The 20230-nt window shown below is 37.8% G+C and overlaps 1 protein-coding gene across 4 annotated transcripts; it reads left to right on the forward strand.

The window, feature by feature from the left end:
* On the forward strand, positions 8333-15239 carry LOC109822868 (nuclear transcription factor Y subunit C-4-like). Of its 4 annotated transcripts, none has more exons than XM_020389129.1 (4): positions 8333-8538; positions 11773-11838; positions 13496-13700; positions 14646-15239. In XM_020389129.1, the coding sequence occupies exons 1-4, from the start codon at positions 8536-8538 to the stop codon at positions 15005-15007; spliced, it is 636 nt and encodes a 211-aa protein (XP_020244718.1). In that variant the 5' UTR covers positions 8333-8535; the 3' UTR covers positions 15008-15239. The 4 variants fall into 4 exon arrangements, with proteins under 4 accessions (XP_020244718.1, XP_020244719.1, XP_020244717.1 ...); XM_020389130.1 differs by having other exon boundaries at positions 8333-8528; XM_020389128.1 differs by having other exon boundaries at positions 8333-8528; positions 11778-11838.

Consider the following 20230-nt stretch of genomic DNA (forward strand, 5'->3'; position numbering starts at 1 on the left):
CCGATGTGAAGACCGTCTAAAGTTTGAATATTCACTCTATGAAGATATACGTGGAGAAGTTTAATGGCATAAACAATTTTGGACTTTGGCGATGCGAAGTCTTGGATGCGCTCAATGCGCAAAATTTGGAAGATACGTTGGAGTCGGACGGAAAACCAGACGACATTGATGAGAGGGTTTGGAAGAAGATGAATAGAACGGCGTGTGGTGTGATTAGGTCTTATCTCACTCAAGATCTAAAATATGATGTGATGAATGAGACTTCAGCTAAGAAGATCTGGGAGGTGCTAAAGAGCAAGTATTTGACGAAAAGTGTAGAAAATTGCTTGCATTTGAAGAGGAGGCTCTATCGCTTCCAATTGAAGAAGGAGACCTCTATTAGTGATCACATGAACCACTACACGAAGCTTCTTACGGATTTGGTGAATGTAGATATGATAATTAAAGATGAGGATAAGACATTGATGTTGTTGAGTTCCTTGCCTGATGAGGAATATGAGACCTTTGTTCTTACTCTTAGAAGACATCTCTTTCGTATAGTGAGGTTACCGCTGTACTTGTGAATTATCAGCTTCGAAAGAAGGATAAGGAGATTTTAGTTGAGCCTGTAGTAGGGGCATTGGTCGCAAGAGCAAAGAGTCCAAACCATGGTAGGAGATCACAGTCTAGAGGGGCATATTCTGGAGTTTGTAGGAATCAGTGTGCCTTTTGTAAAGATGATGGACATTAGAAAGCCGAATGCCCAAAGTTGTCAGATCGAGCCGGGAAGAATAGGGGGAAAGCTTTTCAAGCTTAAGAGGTGAATGTTGCCAGGGCTAGGGGTGATAATTCAGATTCAGATTCTTCAGGATACTCGTTATCTGCACTACCGTCAGTTTGTGTTGTCGACTCCACTGAGTGGATGTTAGATTCGGGTGCTTTTTATCACATTTGTCCTAGGAGGAATTGGTTTTTCAGCTTTCAGGAGTTGGAAAGAGAGAATGTTGTACTCTTGGATAATGATCACGAATGTCCTATTGATAGTATTAATACCATTCGTATTCGGATGAGTGACGGGGTGATTCGAGAGTTAGATGAAGTGAGGTTCGTTCCTCAGTTGAAGAAGAACATCATTTCAATTGGAGCTTTGGAGATAACAGGCTATAGAGTGACCTTGGTGGATGCACATTTGAAGGTCACATTGAGGTCCATGATTGTGATGAAGGGCGTCAGAAGGAGAAATTTGTATTATTTGCTTGGGAGCACAGTGATTGATAAAGAGCTGACGACTTCTTTGGGGGCTAGATTGTGACATTTGTTAAGGCTGGGGTATTTGATTAGCTATGTCGTGCATAGATTGTTGAGAAGTGATATGACGTGGAGATTAAAATCCTTTGAGCATATTGAGATGAGCAAGAAGACTGAGGTGGAGTTTGGTACTTCTATCCATCGATCGAGGGGTTTTTTAGGTGGTGTTCAGTCAGGCATTTGGAGACCTTCCAAGGAGGCATCATTGGGAGGTAATCGGTATTTGATTTTCGTAGTTGGGGATTGTTTTAGGGATTGGTGGGTTGCAACCAGGTCCCATTGGTGTGAAGTCCTAAAAGTCAATAACAATTGGAAGAAGTGTATTAGCAGAAAGGTAACCGTTGTTCTAGCTTTGGTAGGGGTTCTTTCTTGTATTTGTGCCGAGCTCATGACAGTTTGAGACACTTTATTGATGTGGAGACATTGGGACGACGAGATGAGATGACAGTTTTGATGGGTCGTTTCTTACTGGAGGGGGATCAACGTTGGTTATCGAGCATTGGTTTTGGTTTTGGAGTTTTGACATATTTGGGTCATCTTGGTCATAGGTTACCGACTGTTGCATGTGGAGATTTTGGATCTGGTAGAGTTGCTTCAGATTTTAGGTTACGTCGGATGTTTGGTTGCCCAGCACTTGGTCACATCGTGGATGTGAAATTTGATCCGATTGCACATTTAAGATTCAGAGGCTCATTTGGCTATCAGTTGGGAGCTTCTGATTTTGTTCTGAGCAGGTATGTCACATTTGACTCTTAGCAGGTGGAGAGTGTTGATCAGATCATTGGGATGTCGCAGCAGGTGGAGGGTGATGCTACTCCATGTTAGATGGAGATTACTCCACATACTCCAGATCATACTGCATCATTTTGGATTCCAGCTGAAGTGACACAGTTTGGGGATAAATCGGATTTGGATGCAGATGATAAGTTGTTTGATTTGAGTGCAGCTGGTAGATGTAGATTGGATATTGCCATTGATTCACCTCAGGTGGAGGTGTTTGATTCATCACACTTTAGGGCCATTTGTAGTTCTATCAGCCGCAAATTTGTTGGTGAAGAGTTGAAAACTCTTCTAGTTGATTGAAGGCCTTTGGAGGCCATTTGGTGAACTACGTGAAGGCTTAATTCCTTGGGCAAGAGGATACGTAGGCAGTCTTTATGATGTAGCCGATTTCGTGAGTAGATATCGACGTTTGGAGAATGGTCTCATTCTCATTTGGGTCTTGATTTGTTGTGGATTGAGTCCGTTTTCGTGAATTGGTTCACTTCGTACTGGACGTAACAAGTGGGACATTTGGTTTGGTTGGTGTCAGCTCAGTTTTGGGAAAACTTCGCCGAGGTGGAGATTTATAGAAGAAACTCACCTCAACAGCGACGACGGACCTCGACGGCGACGACGAGATGGAGGCTTGCCTGTAGGATAGGGCGACGAGGTCGCCTGTACGCGGAGGTGAGCTAACTCACCTGATGGTGAGTTCATGCTGGCGAGGTTCGTGCGGGTGCAGGCGAGGGAATCCTGTTGGCGAGTTCGAGGAAGTGAGGGAACTCGCCTGCAGGCGAGACTTGTGTAGGCGAGATCAAGAGGCTCGCCTGATGGCGAGATCTGGTGAGGCGAGGTGAGGACGAACTCACCTGTAGAGTTGTTGCGGAGCTTGTTGGTCGCATAGTGTTGGGAGCCAGCTTTAGACAGGCTGGCAGTTCGAGCTCGCCTGACGAGCGGCAGCGATTTGAGCTCCATTAGACCCGTTCCTACGAATTTAAGAGGGGAATCGGGGAGTATTTAAGAGAGAGAGTTGAGGAGTTTGAGCAGTGTTTTAAGTTTAAAACACTGCTGTTGATTTGAGAGATCTCAAGTTTAAGATCTTCTCTCTTATTTGTAATTTCTTGTTATTAATAAGAAATTAATTGTGCCACTCCCGTGGACGTAGGCAAAATTACCGAACCACGTAAAATTGGTTGTTTGTGTTTGTACCATTATTGTGATTGTATTTGGCCTTCTCTCTCGGCGTATGTGTTTGTTCCCGGGCATAAATCCCAACAGTTCTCATATAGTACCAAAAAAACTGATAACAAAAAAATTGCACTTCTTTTTTTGAAGGATTCCACATTCCTGTACATAGGTCGATTGCTAGAAGGATTTGGAGCTGGGATTATCTCGTGCACGACCAGTTGAGGCTTCTTGCATTAGCATATTCATAGTTTTAGGAAAAAATGGTTGTATAATTTAAACATGTACGCATTTCACTACTCAAGCCCCTGTGTACATAACCTTTTTGTAGCTCTCTGCCTGTCACCACTTGCGTAATGCTGACTTATGTTTTTGGCATGTTTCTCCCTTGGAGTGGAGGGTGCTTGCTACTGTAGGTAAAATTGTAAAACTCTTTAAACCTCAATGCTAGCTTAGTTATACAAGTTTGTTTCACTAACTCTTTAGTTTTGCTTCTCTTGTCACACCTTTACTTTCTCCTATGATCATTTGTTTGTTTCTAACTTTTGGTTTTTTTTTAAATCGTAATTTCAGTTGTGGAATTGATCAACAACTGTATGTTTGACATAATTTTTACCAAGTCCTGCATGTGTCCCCTTTACTTTTATTATTTTAGGAAGTATCTCTATGCATAATTGCTATAGAACATACAGAGGCAAAGTATAATTTCTGATATATAAAACCTTATAGATGAAGTAGTTATTACATAAGACTTATTTAATTAATTCCGTCATCAATGATGTACCTGTGAATTTACAGTGAATTAGCCAACATATCCAACAAATTTCGCGATGAACTGGAGACATCTGCTTATAAAGAACATATTTTTTGATGGATACTTGCAGTTGAAAGCAAGGCTTATTATAGTAACTTAACTGTTATCTGAAAGAGGACAGGCTTCTATAGACTCTAGAGTTGCACCAACGGTTACAACCGTTGGTGCTGTTTTTTGCACCAACGGTTGTAACCGTTGGTGCCATTTTTTTCATGATTTAAATTTTTTAAAAATATTTAATTATATTTTTACTTGTACCAACGGGTGCAACCGTTGGTGTAGAAATTACACCCGTTGGGACAGTTTCAGCCCCAACGCTACTTGCTGTAACGGGTGATTTATCTGCCCCAACGGTCCCAACCGTTGGGGATACTATCTGCCCCAACGGTTACAACCGTTGGGGCAGGCCTTCTTTGTAGTAGTATCTGGCATTTTGAAAAAGACTTACAAATAGTAGCGCTGCAACATGCGGACCGGGGGCTGTTCAGGTTATTACGTTTCAATGGTTTCATGTCTCATGGCGTTATTGAAATCCGAATTGGATTTTTAATAGGATACTTATTGATTCTCAATGATTATACACAATATATATGCAGGTTGTTGCTGTTGGCGTCACCATGCACATGGTTAGTTGACTGGACTGAGGGCGTCGACTCTTCCTTAATAGTGAGTACTTTTGGAGCAAAAAATTCTTACACTGTCCACGTTATATAATTATGACAACTAGCAAAGAATAAGGGTGTTTTCTTATGCAGATTTCAAGGGCTGGCATGACCCTTCGCCTTCTTGTTGTTGCCATTGCGTTTTATTTGAGGGTTTGCTTCGTGCCATTTTGGGAAAATTTGAACTTTCGAAAAATCAATATTTGAATTTTGTGAATGCACTTTTGTCTCTTTATACTTTCGTTTCGTTCGTATGGAGCTATATTATTAGATGATTCTAGATTCTACTTTTTACTAAGTATCATCTCATTGGTTGGACTTCTGGTAGGTCTGTGTTTGTGTAACTTATTCTACTTTTTTGTATAACAATGTGCTCGTTGATCGATTTACATGCTTTCAGGTTTATGTGATCATTTCTTTCTCTCTTGGGATTGGAGATCATCATGTCTAAATTATGTAAATGCTACTTTTCTTAGTTTCCTATATGTAATGTATATTGTGACCGGATACGTATTTTTAGACGTTTGTGGACTTTTGGTTCGTCTTAGACATGTTTGGACTTGAATGCATTTATTCTTTTCATGTGTATTGTATCTGTATCCTATTTATAATTTTATTGCTTTGTGGATGGATATGTGATGTGATTTATATATTACATGTGATTGTTAGGTATGGATATGTATGAATGTTGAATATATAATGTAGTTTGATTGTTGGACATGACGATGTGATATATCAATATTCAGGATTTATATATGTATTTCTATACAGGAAGCGAACTGATTCGTGCAACATTTTTTTTGTGCATTAAAAAAATATTAGTGATGGATCACCCCGTCAGCAATGCTCATTGATGATGAATTTTCATGTGTCGCTAATGATTCCTGTCGCCATTAAACCCCATTGCCAATGCCCAATGGCAATGGTATTCCTTTTCACCAATATGCATTGAAACACGGTGATGAGAAGATACTCGTCACCAATGCCCATTGGTGACAGATTTTGTGGCATTGGTGGTGGATTGACTCGTCATGAATACCATATTTCCTACTAGTCTTTGCACATGCTTTTTAAGTGGAAGCTTAAAGTTTTTTTAATTACAGTTTTCCTATACCAAACTTGAACTGATTTTCGTAATAATTACCTATCTTTTTTAATAAAAAAATTTAGATCTCTCCCACATTTTTTTAAAGTTTCTACCTAAAACAAAAAATTCTTATCCACATGTAGATGACAAATAAAACTCTAATAATTGAAGAATATCTTTTATGCATATAGATATGACAAGGCGCTTCCACGTAGAAAAAACTAGTTATTACCGTGCCATGCATGGGACTAAATCAATATTCTTGTGTGCATATTAGACTTTTGGGTAAAGAGAAATAAAAATAAGATTTTCTGGAAAGAAAAAAAAAGAATGATTTATAGAAAATTGGAAGACGAAGAATAGAGATTTCCTAGATGTGGAGGAAAAAATGATTATCACTTATTAAATGTTAGAGCCCTTAGAGTTTGCTAAGCGGCAAACATGTAACTAGGTTTTTACTTTATTAATATATTGATAAACCCTAAATAAAGAAGAAAAATTAATCTAACATGTAGATAAAAATAACGAAAATTTCCCATAAAGAAATAAGTGATAGAAATAGTGAATAAATCTTTACACACATAAATGATGCGATTAAAACCTATGCTTATATACCCTCTTTATCTTTCTCTTTCTCTGCCCGCTCTAACCCTAGCGACCACGTTGACTACTCCCGTTGGTGCCGACCCTATTGCGGCGACACCATCCTTTTTAGCGACGTATAAGTGTTTTCTGTTGATTATTTAACTATGGTTAGATTAGTCATCAACTTAACATAGTTGTCTATCGTTTTACCCTCAATTATTCCCTTCCAAAATAATAAAATTATGTATTTCTCTCTTAAAGAAAATGGACTTTTGGACAAGAATGTGACCATTGTAGTACTGACAAATTCAAAATTTTGTTCTAGTGATGTCCCCGTATAACTTAGTAGTGTTCAATCCTAATTCTTAAAGTGCCATAAGTAGCAGAGCAAATAAAAGCAAACTATTCAATAGTGTCATGTGATATAACTTAGCACTACTTGTTGGAGGAGGTAGTTCGAGTTTTGATTTTTTTTTGAAAACGCAGGTAGGGTAACATAACCAGCCAAGTCCTCAACAACAATCTGTCTCAAAAACAAAAGGACAAAAATAGACCAAAAACAAGAGGACAAACAATCAACCGACTTAGCTAGGGAATGAGCAACACCATTACTAGTGCGCCTTACATAAGAAACTTTAGATCAGTCAGTAATACTCAGACCAGCGTGAACTTCATCTGCAATAGGAGCCAAGGAAGCAAAAGGATAAGGAGAGTCCACCAAGGAGACAACCTTTAGAGAGTCAATTTCCACCACTAAAATCCTCCAGTTCATACGCCGAACAAAGCGAATGCCTTCCAGGACAGCCAACAGCTCCGCATGATCCACAAACATAGGGCCCCTGATCCCCATAGAGTGGCAACCAAACACATATCCACGGTGATCCCGAATAACACCTCCCAAACCAATAATATCTCCTTCCAGAGGAACATCAACATCTGTGTTGAGTTTCAGCAAACCAGGAGCAGGGGGATACCAAGCAGAAGACCATTTGGAAGGGGTGACAATGTCATGGGAGAGACCTCTAACTCTATCCTCTTCCTCCGCAAAATAGAGAATCCGAGTCACCAAGACCGAGGCCTCTCTAACACCGCCACCATAATAGCGCATATTCCTTTCCCCCCATATAAACCACATGGTTGTGAAAGCCAAAGCCAGAGAGTCCCCAGGGCAAACAGAGGTGAGATGGAAAAGGAAATCACCACAAGACGTGCCTCGAAAACCATTAATCACTTCCCAAAGATCTAAGAACTCTCACACTAAACGAGCAAAGGAGCAGACGGTGAAGATATGAAGGACGGTCTCAAAGGCAGCAGAGCAAAGGTGGCAACTAGGGGGCACAGAGATCCTCCTGCGAGATAAACCAGCTGAAGTGGGGAGAGCATCATAGAATAGACGCCAAAGGAACACTCTAATCTTCAGTGAGATCTCCGCATGCCAAATCAAGGACCACCACCTCGAGTTTTGTTTTTAAGCATGTTTGGACCTTGACAAAGGAAAGGGTATAGTTTAAAATACTATCAAAGCGTTAAGTTTAATGGATTATTCTCCCAATCCACACAGCAATTTACTGTAGGCCTAATTTGCAGCAAGCTATATGAATTGAGGGACTAAATAGTAATATCAATGATTTGATGCTCTAATTTAGTAAGGGACCAAAACCCAATTTATTTGAAGAAAATTTACTAGTTTGGCAGATTAAAAATCATCAATGTAATTAATATTGAACTTCGTAATTCTATTGAGATCAAGACAAGAGAAGTCAATGTAGTTAATATTTCAAGAAAATTAAATTAAGGCCTAAAATCGAAATATCCCAAAAGGAGAGCGCCCATCACTAAGACTGGAAGTCTAGAAGGTATGTATATAAATTAAAACTGGTGGAGGGTGTATATGCTAAATACCGATTTCTATACCTTCCACTGTAAGTTGAAAACTTTCCACACGATTTCGCAAACCGAGCTCTCAAATGGCCGTCTACCTCGTTCCTTCAACCTTCTATTGGATTTTTGTCGTGTATAATTTTCCAAAATTGTCCTCATTGTCTACGTGTCACTCTGCATTCGACTCTCTCTCGCCTTTATACCTCTCTCTCTCTCTCTATCCGGTTCCATTCACCATCCATCTCTCTTGCTCCTCTCCCCTTAGGTAAAGAATGGTGAGATTTCTATCATCTTTTTCATCCTAATCTCCCCAAAATCTCATCTTTTTAATGCCCAGTACCTTTGATTTTTGGTTGCTTTGTTAGATAGTTTACATTGCTACGTTTTGGCCATTTGTCAGTATATTTTCTGATCTTTTTTGGATAGTTTTTGGTTATATTAAAAGGTCAGTTTAGGTGTCTGTCTCTGATCTCAGTTTAAATAAGTAATAAAGATGAAAATTGATTATTTTCTGATCATCTATTTTGTTACTGTGATCAGTTGTTGAAGTCTCGTGCATCGTATGTGAAAGAATTTATGCTATTCTATTGATTATGGATGTATTAGTGATGTTTAGATAAATTGTATGTAGATCATCTCGGTAATCTCAGTAATTGGTAATCTTTTATGAGGGTTTATCTGTGACATGTTTGCATGCTTTAATTCGTTAAGATCCTTTGAAAGAAGGAATCAGTTTACTATAAAATAGCATTTTAAATGTTAAGGCGTATACCTAGAATATATCATGTAATTTATTGTGTCGTTCAATGGGTAATTGAGAGCTAAACTCAACAGATCCTTTGATATTATTTGGGATATTGTATAAACTGATCTGATTGATGTACGGTATTTTTAGGCATTACGTGGACTAAATTTGTCGTGGAGCATAAAAATTATGATGTAAACTTATCGACTTTCAAATGTCGTATCTTCAATAAACACGTGATCCTTTTAGCACGTTTTCTTTTTTCAAAGTGTATAGAAAATCTTGATCTGATAAGTTGATCTTTATGGACGTGGAACATGCACGAATATAGTTTGGACACGTGTAACTTCATAGTTTGTCGATATTGATATTTTTTGAAGAAATGAAAAGTGGAAATTATCAAAGTTCACTCTATTTTAGGGTCGTGCCATTTGCGATCTCTTTGAATTTGCAGATATCATGGAGTTATTTTCGTCCGGAGGGTCTTGTTTATTTTAGGTTTTTAATGTTTTTATCTAATTTTTTTAGAGGATGACAATTTCACAAGGAAAATGGGTGAATAATTCAGGGAATCTTTATGTTAGTAGTTGATGGGTAAATTTTGAATTGTGATTTTGGTGAATGCGAACTAGAGGTGTTGAAAATACTTTTAAAAGAGAGAGCTCTTTCTCATCATATTTCCATTTTTTGAAATATGATGGAGGACTATATATCCTGTTAGTTCACTCTTTTAATATGGGTAATAGACTCCAGGTTCAATTAGGAAACAAGAAAAGCAATTTAGAGATAACTATATTCTATATATTTCTGGCAGGACTTAGTTATATGTTTTAACATGTATAGAAGTAGTCTTGGTATAATATTTATACTAGTACGCGATGCCTGCATAACAAAAAGATGTGACAGCATTTTTGGAATGATCTTTACGAAGGTAGTAGCATTTATATTGATTCTCAAATTCTAGGAATTTTAGTTATGTTTTGCAAGTATGAATACATTTTGTTTGGTTGTTTGAAGCATGAGGGTATTTTTGGTATTTTTGAAAAACTGACACACAAATAAAAAAGTTGTCTTTTCTTGAATATATAGTATAGATATAACATTAATTAACTAATACGAAGAATTAAGTAATGACGGATGCCCCAAAATTAGCTCTAATCATTAATGTCATTCTATTTCTTGCTATCAGTTTGTACTATTGCCACTGACACCTAAGAAATCCTTTGAAGATTTTGAATAGCCGAGAAACTCTTGAAGTACTTCTTTTGGTGCTTTCATGGATGTACAAAGTGAAAGAAATTGGTAAAATGTAGTTTGTTTCATGTTTTAGAATATTCTCTCGGTACTTTCCTGGATGTAAAAAGTGAACGAGGATGAAACATTAATTTGGGGAGTAGTCACAGAGTTGAAGGTGATGATTAATTGATGCAGTATGTCAGTATGTTTTTAATAATATGATGTTTCCTTATGTCTAGAAAAACTATTATTTATTTAGGCATCTTATTTGTCTTGCCTTTATGTCTTGGCTGCACGAGCATAACAAAGGTAAGCTTCATTATGTTTGGTTGGAAGGATTGTTCTTGCAAATATTGGTCCTTTTTGGTGTCATCATATTTCCTCATTATTTTTTTAGGGAACATTTTTATTTCATTTAGGGGAATTTGATATTGTGCATGACTTGCCATGGCAAGAATTGTGCAGAAGCAGATTGTGAAAGAAAACATACAAAAGGGCATGGCAAGAATTGTTGTGTCAATAAGGTGTTCAATTAGACACATCTTTGCAATCATAGGTGTCCATATTGTCAAGCTAGTCATTCAAGGTTTGATCATTTGGCTGGACAACACATACTAGATTGACATGATCTGAAGATGAACTAATTAAGTTTATTAAAAAAATGGTGTATTCTCTTTTAAGGAGTTAAGAGTGCCACCAACATTCTACGAGCTAGTATGCCTTGTAACATGACAAGGTATTGCACCGCATCGACACTTATTTAGAGGTGCTGAATATACATTAGACACATAATATGTGTTTGGAAAAAACGAATATGAGGTGACAACCTATTTTACTAAATGAGCTATCAAGAGATATGGTAGTGGTGATACCCATTCTGCTAGTCACATTGAACAGATGGAAGTCACGAGCCCTACCTCTTGGTAGCTCATTGTACTAAATGAGGTGGCGACTCAAGCACAATATCACCTATGCGTGTGTGTGTGTGTTGAGCGTGAGCGTGTGCACATGGATGTGTGCAATCATTTCCCAAGCAATCTTGTTAGTATAAATCCTTCTTATAAATATTCTCTATTTTCTAAGTAGATATTGTAACTGTGAAGTTTAAGTACCCAAATGATGCGGGCATCGATGTCTTAGCTAGCTTTTGTCATTGTTTCTCTTTTGATGTTTTTTCTCCTGATATGAAGTAGGATATAAGATACTTCGTTTTCATGTACTTGCCTTTTTTTCTCCCTTATTCTGCCGTCAAACTGATGCCCCAGCTACATGATGTCCGTAGTAGTTCCCTATTTTGGTTAGTTTTCTTTTTTCCTTTATGAATTATGAGTTTTTCATGCAATTTATCTGGTCTTTTTAAACATACTAGTGGAGATACTTGCAATTTAATGGTACTAACATGTGTTGCTTAGTGATAGCTATTTACTTCCCTTCTATGTTTCTCATCCTTACTGATTTTTTCCCTCAGTTTTTCTCGAAATATTTGAATATGGAATTTGGAACTGATTCTCTGATCCATTTATTATAGAATAGAATCCCCATGGATCAGTATGGCCAGCCTGCAATGGTGCTCTCCTTTGCCGAACAACTCCAGGCATTGCAGCTTTTCCTTGAATGAACCAGATATCAATAAGTTTTTATTTAATGCTTTACATCTCTGCAAATTATAAGTTTGGCCCTGAAAAGAACTTCTTCGTTGGACCAATGTGAATCACAGTCTAATTTCTTATGTATAATTTCTTTGAAGTTAACAAGTTCTGCCTCTTGAGAAGCTATTTACGTGATAAATGAAGCTTATTTATCGGTAATTTAATGGATTACTCAAAATGGATTCTCAACCTAGTTCGAAACACTGGCCACATTTATCTTTTTCTGTTGAGAAATAAATTGAAGGAGGCACAACTGTTAGAGTCAGAACTTACCTTTTCTCTTACTTCCTGATAAGCATTACCCATGTTCCCCTTCCTCATATACAGTAAAAGATTTTGAAGTTATTCCCTTTGCATTTTCTTTTAGATTTCTACTTAATAAAGAATGTGAGGTTTCTATCTTTCCAAGTGCATCCTACCTATTCTGAAATATGAATATTGAAGGAATTTCAGCATCAGCAGCAGAATCAGGAAAAACAGGCGGCGGTCGACCGGTCCGGTCGACCGCATTCGTGCACAAGGGTTCCTGTGCGTCTGGAAGGAGGTCGGTCAATCGGCCCGGTCGACCGCAGATGTTTCGGTCGACCGGTGCGGACGACCGACGGCTCTCTGGATTTTTGGGGCTTCTGCTGGATGGTGATCGGTCGACCGGGCCGGTCGACCGGAATTGATCGCGGTCGACCGGGCCGGTCGACCGACGAAGCGGATATCAGTTTTTCAGGTTTTCGACCCGGTTCGTTTTGTAAGTTCTATATATACCTAAACCTGTTTGTTTAGGGTAAGGCAGGACGAATTTGAGCAGCCAAAGAGAGAGAATCATTGCATCCAATTGGGAGAGAGCTTTGAGAGATCTAGAGCTTTGTTTTAGGGTTTGGTCTGAGAGATTTGTAACCCTATTTGTATTCTCTTGATTTCTAGTGGAAGAACTCCCCCCTCCTTGTCCCGTGGACGTAGGCAACTTGCCGAACCACGTAAATTGTGTGTTCTTGCTGTGATTGTGGTTTGCATATTGTTTGTGGTTTAGTTCTAGTTATTGTTCGTGTTGCCCTAGAAAGCTTCCGCCGCGCACAACAAATATTGTTTTAAAAAGATGTTTTTCATTTTTATAATCATTTTCCAAGCAATCATGGATCAGTCCTCTTATGCATATTCTCTCTTTTCTGAGTACATATGGTTGTAAATTATGAACTTTTAGTACCCAAATCATGCTGTCATCAATATATTCTCTTTTGTCGCTATTAACTCTTTTGATGTTTTCTGATATGAAGTAGGATATAAGATCTTTCATTTTCCTGTACTTGCCTATTTTTGTTTTCCTATTCGGCAGTCACATTATTATGCCAACTGCGTTATGTCAGTGTTTCTAGTTTCTATAGTTTGGTTACCGCCGGCGCCGCGGCCTCGGAGAGTCTTACCGACACGCCCCCCCCCCCCCCTGAATATATTGAGTTTTAAACACGCAGTGGAACAACACAGCATTACTTAGTACTAAAGGTGTACTTAGCGTAGCTATTCGGCGTTTACTTCATATTATTATATCCAAACAATTGACTAATGCCTTCTTAGGAATTTGAAACTGATTCTTTGCTCCATTTATTTTAGTACCAAATCCCCATAGAACAGTACTATGGCCAGCCTGCAAAGGTGCTCTCCCTCGCCGAGCAGCAGCAGGAGATGCAGCTGCATGCATTCTGGACAAAGCAGATGGTTGAGATAGAGCAGCTCAAAGAATTCAAGAACTACAGCCTCCCACTCGCCAGGATCAAGAAAATTATGAAAGCTGACGTAGACGTCAACATGATTGCAAGTATGTAATGCCTACAGCTGTATTTGTTTAAAAACTTTGAACACGGATATTGGTCAAATATTTATTTATCAAATAGTATAATGTATTTATCTGATTAGGGTTTAATTGCTCTTTATACTCTAAAGTTCAAATTTGCCCAAATGATACCCAAGTTTATAAGCTGTGGTTAACCCTTTTAACTTAACAGAGAGGGCAATACCCATTTTCTTGTTAGTAGTTGTAGTAATATTATTATTTGCAATTCAGGGTTTTCTTTCCAATTTTTTTTGCAAAGCCCCCTTAGTCAAACGATTTATAGTTTTTGCTAAAATATTGATAAATATCACTTTTTTTGCAGGGCTTCCTTTTCATAGAAACCACCTCTGAAATAGGGTCATCTTATAGAAATCACCTTTGATTGTCAATTTATACATAAACCGCATTTATACAATTTTTTGTTGCAATTAACCACATGTACTCACTTTTTGAGGTCAAGTGTTTTTGGTTTTGCTGTAATAATTAGTTGCCAAATACCATGTATATGAGAGAGATGATCCTTAATGGAGTTAGCTGGGATCAATTACCCACAAAAATTAACTGTAAAATGAGCTCAGGTGGTTAATTGCAATTAAAAAACCATTTAAAGTTAGTTTACATATAAATTGAATGTTGAAGGTGGTTTCTATAGAATGACCCTATTTAAAGGTGGTTTCCACAAAAAACCCTATTTTTTCAACTTAATATGTTGAATTTATGGTATTTATTTGAGCATATATATGGGGGAAAAATCTTTATAGCAAAGAGTGGGTTCCCACAACAAATGCTTCCTGCAATACAACATTTGCTACACTTTCTTTTTGTCGCAAACCAAACAAACCCTTAAATTTTTTCTCCCCAACCAAATTTAAACAAATAATTTGCCAAATAATAGTGGAATTATGTGATTGATTCTTTGATCAATTGTAGGTGAGGTCCCCGTCGTGTTCGCTCGAGCGACCGAGATGTTCATACTGGAGCTAACAATTAGGGCATGGAACGTTGCTGCAGGACACAAGCGCCGTACTATGCTGAGGAACGACATCGCTGTAGCCATCGCGAAGACCGACATCTTCGACTTTTTAGTTGATATCGCACCTGTTGAAAATACCAAGACCAAGGAGGTTAATGAGCCTGAATCAGTTCCCTACCGCCCTTTCCCTCCTCAGCCTGAGAACCCAGCAGCAGGGATGGTTATAGTGTCGATGATGGAAAAACCGGTGGACAATTTTCAGTGGGGGAATGATAATGGTTTCGACTTTGGGGATGGTTCCAAGAATAATGGTGAGTGAGAAGAAAGTTTATGGTTTTATGCGTGTATGTTTTATTGAAGTTAAGTTGTTGTTAAGGGGCTTATGGGGTTTATGAGTGGGAAGGAGAGAAGTTTGTCTACCAGTGCTCTTTATAGAAGTGAGACATTGTTAAAAGGTAAGGGGAGTTTTGTGTTTTGTTGAATGTCCAGTGCTGTAACTTGAAGTTGCTAAGTTATAGTAAAAAGTTTAGTAAGTACATTAGCGTATTATAGTCTTTAATGGATATTTGTTTGATAGAGAAGGTTGACTTTGCTATTCTGCTGACAAGGGAACTCTATTTTCAAAGAGTTTCCGAGCTTGTATGTTCTAGTTACATGGGTTAATTGTGGATGGACACCCTTTGTAGTTCTGTTGTTGCAGAAAGACCTCCTAAGTGAATTTTTTTTGACTCTTTTCGCCTCTGGTCTATTTGTCGGAAGAACAATATTATCTTTCTCTGAGGGAAAAAGAGCACCAAAAAAAAAAAAAGCAGTTAGGGGCATATCTGCAACAATAGAATAGTTACATAAAAGTGAGATAGAGGTTTAGCAAGCAATGGAAGAGTAGGAGGCTGAAGAGTAGAAGCTTTGATTTTGCTTCAGCAATCAGTTAATGAGCCGAAGTTTATGAAAAGTTGAAGAGAATGTATTGTTCTTTTGTTTCAGCTTCACATCATGTGACTTGTAAAGCTTAAAAAGAACTTTGCTTTGTCTTCGACTTGTAAGCATTAAAATGAATTCTGCTTTGAGTTTTTGATTGTGATATGAAGGGTTAAAATTTTTGTTGCTCCTTTATCTGATAATTATAAGGAAAAGAAAAGGGAATGGAATTGACATGGATTTTTGAGGTTTTCTTTATTATTATTATTATTATTATTATTATTGTGATATGAAGGGTTTTTTTTCTTTTTTCTTTTTTTTGGTTCTTAAGGAGGAAATGATAATGTTTTATAATCGTGCAACTATAATATATATTGATGGCTGCTATCAAACAGTGAAATGAAAGAAGTGATTAAGTTAACGGAGGTCCTCTAACTCTCTGAATGTCTAGTTCTGGAGTAGGTTGTTCTTTCCTGCACAAGTAGCAAATCGTAAGAGGGCGAGATTTGGTTCTCCGGTTGTTTCTCCGACGATCAAGTCAGTGATTTTCTTGAGTGGAGAAGTAAATGAACTGCAGTAGTTCTTAAGCATAGTGGGTAGAGGTAAAGATCTTACCTTATTATTAAAAATAGTACCCTTATTTGTAGCGGTGGTAGAAAGGTACAATGGTAACTTCAGCTGAGTATGGGATGACGGCCACGTCAGCCTCTGCTTTACAGGTGCCGGCCAACGAGTGGAAGAGAGATCACTTCGGTATTTAATGTGAAGTGCTTGGGGGTGTGCGGTGCGATGTGGTTCGATGTGTCATAAAGACTATTGAGGGCAGAGGAAAAATGACGCTCATAATGCATTTAATGACATTTATTGCGAGGTGATTGATTGCCAGTGTGCGGGAGGGGGCTCGAGCATTGAGGTATTTTGTCGCCTATCTACTCCTCCAGTGGTCGAGAAGTACCGTCCTTTAAGTCATCTTTGCAAGATGTGGGCCGAATGGCCTGCCGGTAGGTCGATCGGGGAGTCACCCAGCTAAGTCGACTACGCAACGCCATTGATGCAGTCCTCGCGAGATGTCCGGCGAAAGGCGATCAGAAGTATGTCGTATCAGGGAGTCTATCTAACCAGGGGGATCGACAATGTAATGCCATTTAGTCGCCCTCCGTGAGATTGTCCGACGTGTCCCTAATGTCGTCCGAGCTAGGTCTTTGGTTATTTTGAAAGAATTAATGAAATATATGAGATATAATCGTGGGACACTTGTTCGCTCTTGATTGGTAGATTACTTTCAACACTAAAATGACTAACAACATAGAATTGTCATAGAGGGTCTAATATGTAATAATTGTAATACAAATATATATAGTAGTAGATATATAAATATATATATAATATATATATATATATATATATATATATAAGTATATATATAGTTATATATATATATAAAAAAAAAAAAAAAAAAAATAATAATACTTATATTAATTTATAGTATTATATATATTAGTATAGTGGGTATGACTTGGTACCAGACAACAAATTTTGTGTTTGGTATGAGGTGGCACAATCCCTCCACCATTCAAATAGGACACAAATTCACATGTTGAGGAGTGCATGGGAAATGCAACCATGGTATACTTGGATACCAAGCAATAAATTTTTTATGCACTGGTAGTGATGTGCATAAATCCATACCACATCATTCAATGGGCGACAACATTGCCACATGGTTTGATGAGTGTAATGTGGATATGCAACCATTGAATGGTGGTGAGATTATGTCACCCTCACTACCAAAAGCATAACTTTTTGTGCATTGGTCACCAAAACATACCTATTTTTCTCATATTATATATATATATATATTATATACATATATATTTATAGTACCTATATATATATATAGATAATTATATCATACTGAGGAAATATGAGTATTGCTTGGATCCAAGCAAAAATTTGTGCTTGATAGTGAGATGGATATTATCCTCCACTCATTCCAAATGGGGGGACCACATTCACTATGGGTTTGAATTGAGTCCCCCCCAATTGAATGAGTCGATGGGAATGAGACACCTTACTACCAAGCACAAAATTTATGCTTGATATCCATGTTATACCCTTTCTCTCTCTCTCTCTCTCTCTATATTATAGTATATATATATGATATTATATATATAATATAAATATATAATATAACTATATATTATATGTATATGGAAAACTGGAGAACGCTGGCAGCATTCTCTTCACATGCGCTGCAGGGTTTTTTTAAAAAAGAGTCCCACTTCCTCGTGATCTCCTCTCCTCTCTCTCAATCTCTCGATCTCGGCTCTCTCACTCTCCTCCCTCTCTCAATCGTCTCCTCGACCTAACTTCCCCAGGAGAAATCCCGCGAGCTGCTGACCCTTTTTCCCCCAACGTCACCCTTCCAACCTCCTCCCCTCCCCAACCCCAGACGCAACTCCGCAAAAAGCCTAATCCCCAAAACTAGAAGCCCAGATCTTCTCAAATCTCGTGAAGCCATCCCTCCTTCTCTCAATCTCTCCTTCTCTCTCTCTCCCTTGTCTCTCCTCTCTCGATCGTGAACCAGATCTAGCTTCTCAATCCCTGACAAAGAACCTCCCTCCTCCCTCTCTCAACGGACGGACGCTGAGCTCTGTTAGAACCCTAGATGGGGTGATTAGGGTCTTATGCTAATCTAATCCGATTTTTTGCTAATTAAAATTAATTAACAAGTTATCCTAGCAAGTATGAAATACAACAAAAATATAAGCTAGGATAAGCAATATGAACAATGAGATATATCCTATATGATAAAATATATATGCAATGATATATATAAACTAACACAAGGGAAAACAATAAACATAAACAAGATAGTGGGTGATATAAAAAAAACGAGACAATGGTGAATTAAGCAATGAGCACAAATAAGAATGAACGCCAAAGCACACTCAAACACATAATATGATCACGGAGTTCGGACCTTCCGTCCTATGTCTCCGCTCCCCACTCCCGGGGAGAAATCCACTATCACAATCTGGTTTGGAAGCCGAAACTTCTACACACCTCACACTCGGTTTTCTAGCTAACCGAAAACTTTACAATCGACACTCTTGCAATCACACTCTACACCCTCACAAGTGTTGGACCTAGCCGTGTCTCCCTTAAGTGCTCGGTTACAGCCATTCCCTAGGTTCGTCAACCGACGCTACTCCTCTTAGGATGATCCCCGACTCTCACCACACACTCCTCTCGGTGTACAAGTGTATTACAAAGTGTATCTCACAATAAGCACAAATACAATAAATTATTGTTCTCTAATATGGATGAGAACACAATAAAAGCTCACACTCAATTGTTACAACTCTCACCAACCCAAATATACTATGTATGAAAATACAATAAGCTCAAGTGGGTGTGGGTGTGTGTGTGTAAACAATGAGTAAATCAAAATTAAAATCAAACTAAACTCAATTAAAATCTAGCATATAGAAATTATGAATAAAACAATAAATAGCTGAAATAGAGTTTAGAGATCATTCTCTGAATAACAAGATGGAGAGATGAAGATTGAAGCCCAAAACAAGCAGATGATCTCCTCCACTTGTGAAAACTTCTTCACAAACAAAACAAACACTAAAACACACTTAAACCCTTATTTAAAACTTGTTTAAAAACTTCTTGAATGCTTGTTAAGAACTGAGATCAAAGGGGTATTTATAGCCTCCCAAAAACCTCAGCCAAAACCCCAAGCAAAAGACAAAAAACCCCACAGAATCGGAAATGAGATTCTGTACAATATAGCCGTTGGGCTGAACGGCGGTCGACCGCGAGCAACAAAAACAACATAAAAGACTCCAGAGACTTCGGCGGTCGACCGTGGCGGTAGTCGACCGTGAAAGTCTCTCCTGCCCACTATGCAATAAACTCAGTCGCGGTCGACCGTGGCGGTCGACCGTGAACTGATATATGAAAATGAAGTTCTGAAAACTATTTTTCTGATTTTAAAACACTGTTTAAAAATATCAAATAAATTCCAAAAAATATAAAACTTTGGGGAATGATTGTAGACATGATAATAAACATGCTCCAATAACTGTTTTCCAAAAAGGACTTGCCAAATGAAAAATTTCATTATTTTACAAACTAGTCCAAAACATGAAAATGTAAACACATGAGTTTGATGTTTTGACCTAAACCAACTTTTGAAACTTTACAAAATGATTTTATAGACTTGAAGAAAGATATAAACTATTGTTATGAAGTCTATAAACAATGAATGTAGTATTTTATCAAAATACACGTATAATGCACTAAAACATGATTTTATTGAACTAACTAAAATTGATATTGATGAAATCATATATATGCATATAAGTATGAAACAAAAATATGTTTTCTAATTATATTAAATTGTTTCATAGTAAAACTTAAAAACTATCAAACCAAAACATATATGTATATATATAACTATATATATACAAAACCAAAACGTGTATGTGTGTATATGATTGAGCTTAAAGTACTAACACACATAATATAAACTCCTAAACTAAATTACCCAAGCTTGATTGGTCTTCAATATACTTGACTTGGTAATCTCGCGGATGAAGCTTGAACTTGA

This window comes from Asparagus officinalis, chromosome 8 (assembly GCF_001876935.1).
Source record: "Asparagus officinalis chromosome 8, Aspof.V1, whole genome shotgun sequence".
NCBI classification, from domain to species: domain Eukaryota; kingdom Viridiplantae; phylum Streptophyta; class Magnoliopsida; order Asparagales; family Asparagaceae; genus Asparagus; species Asparagus officinalis.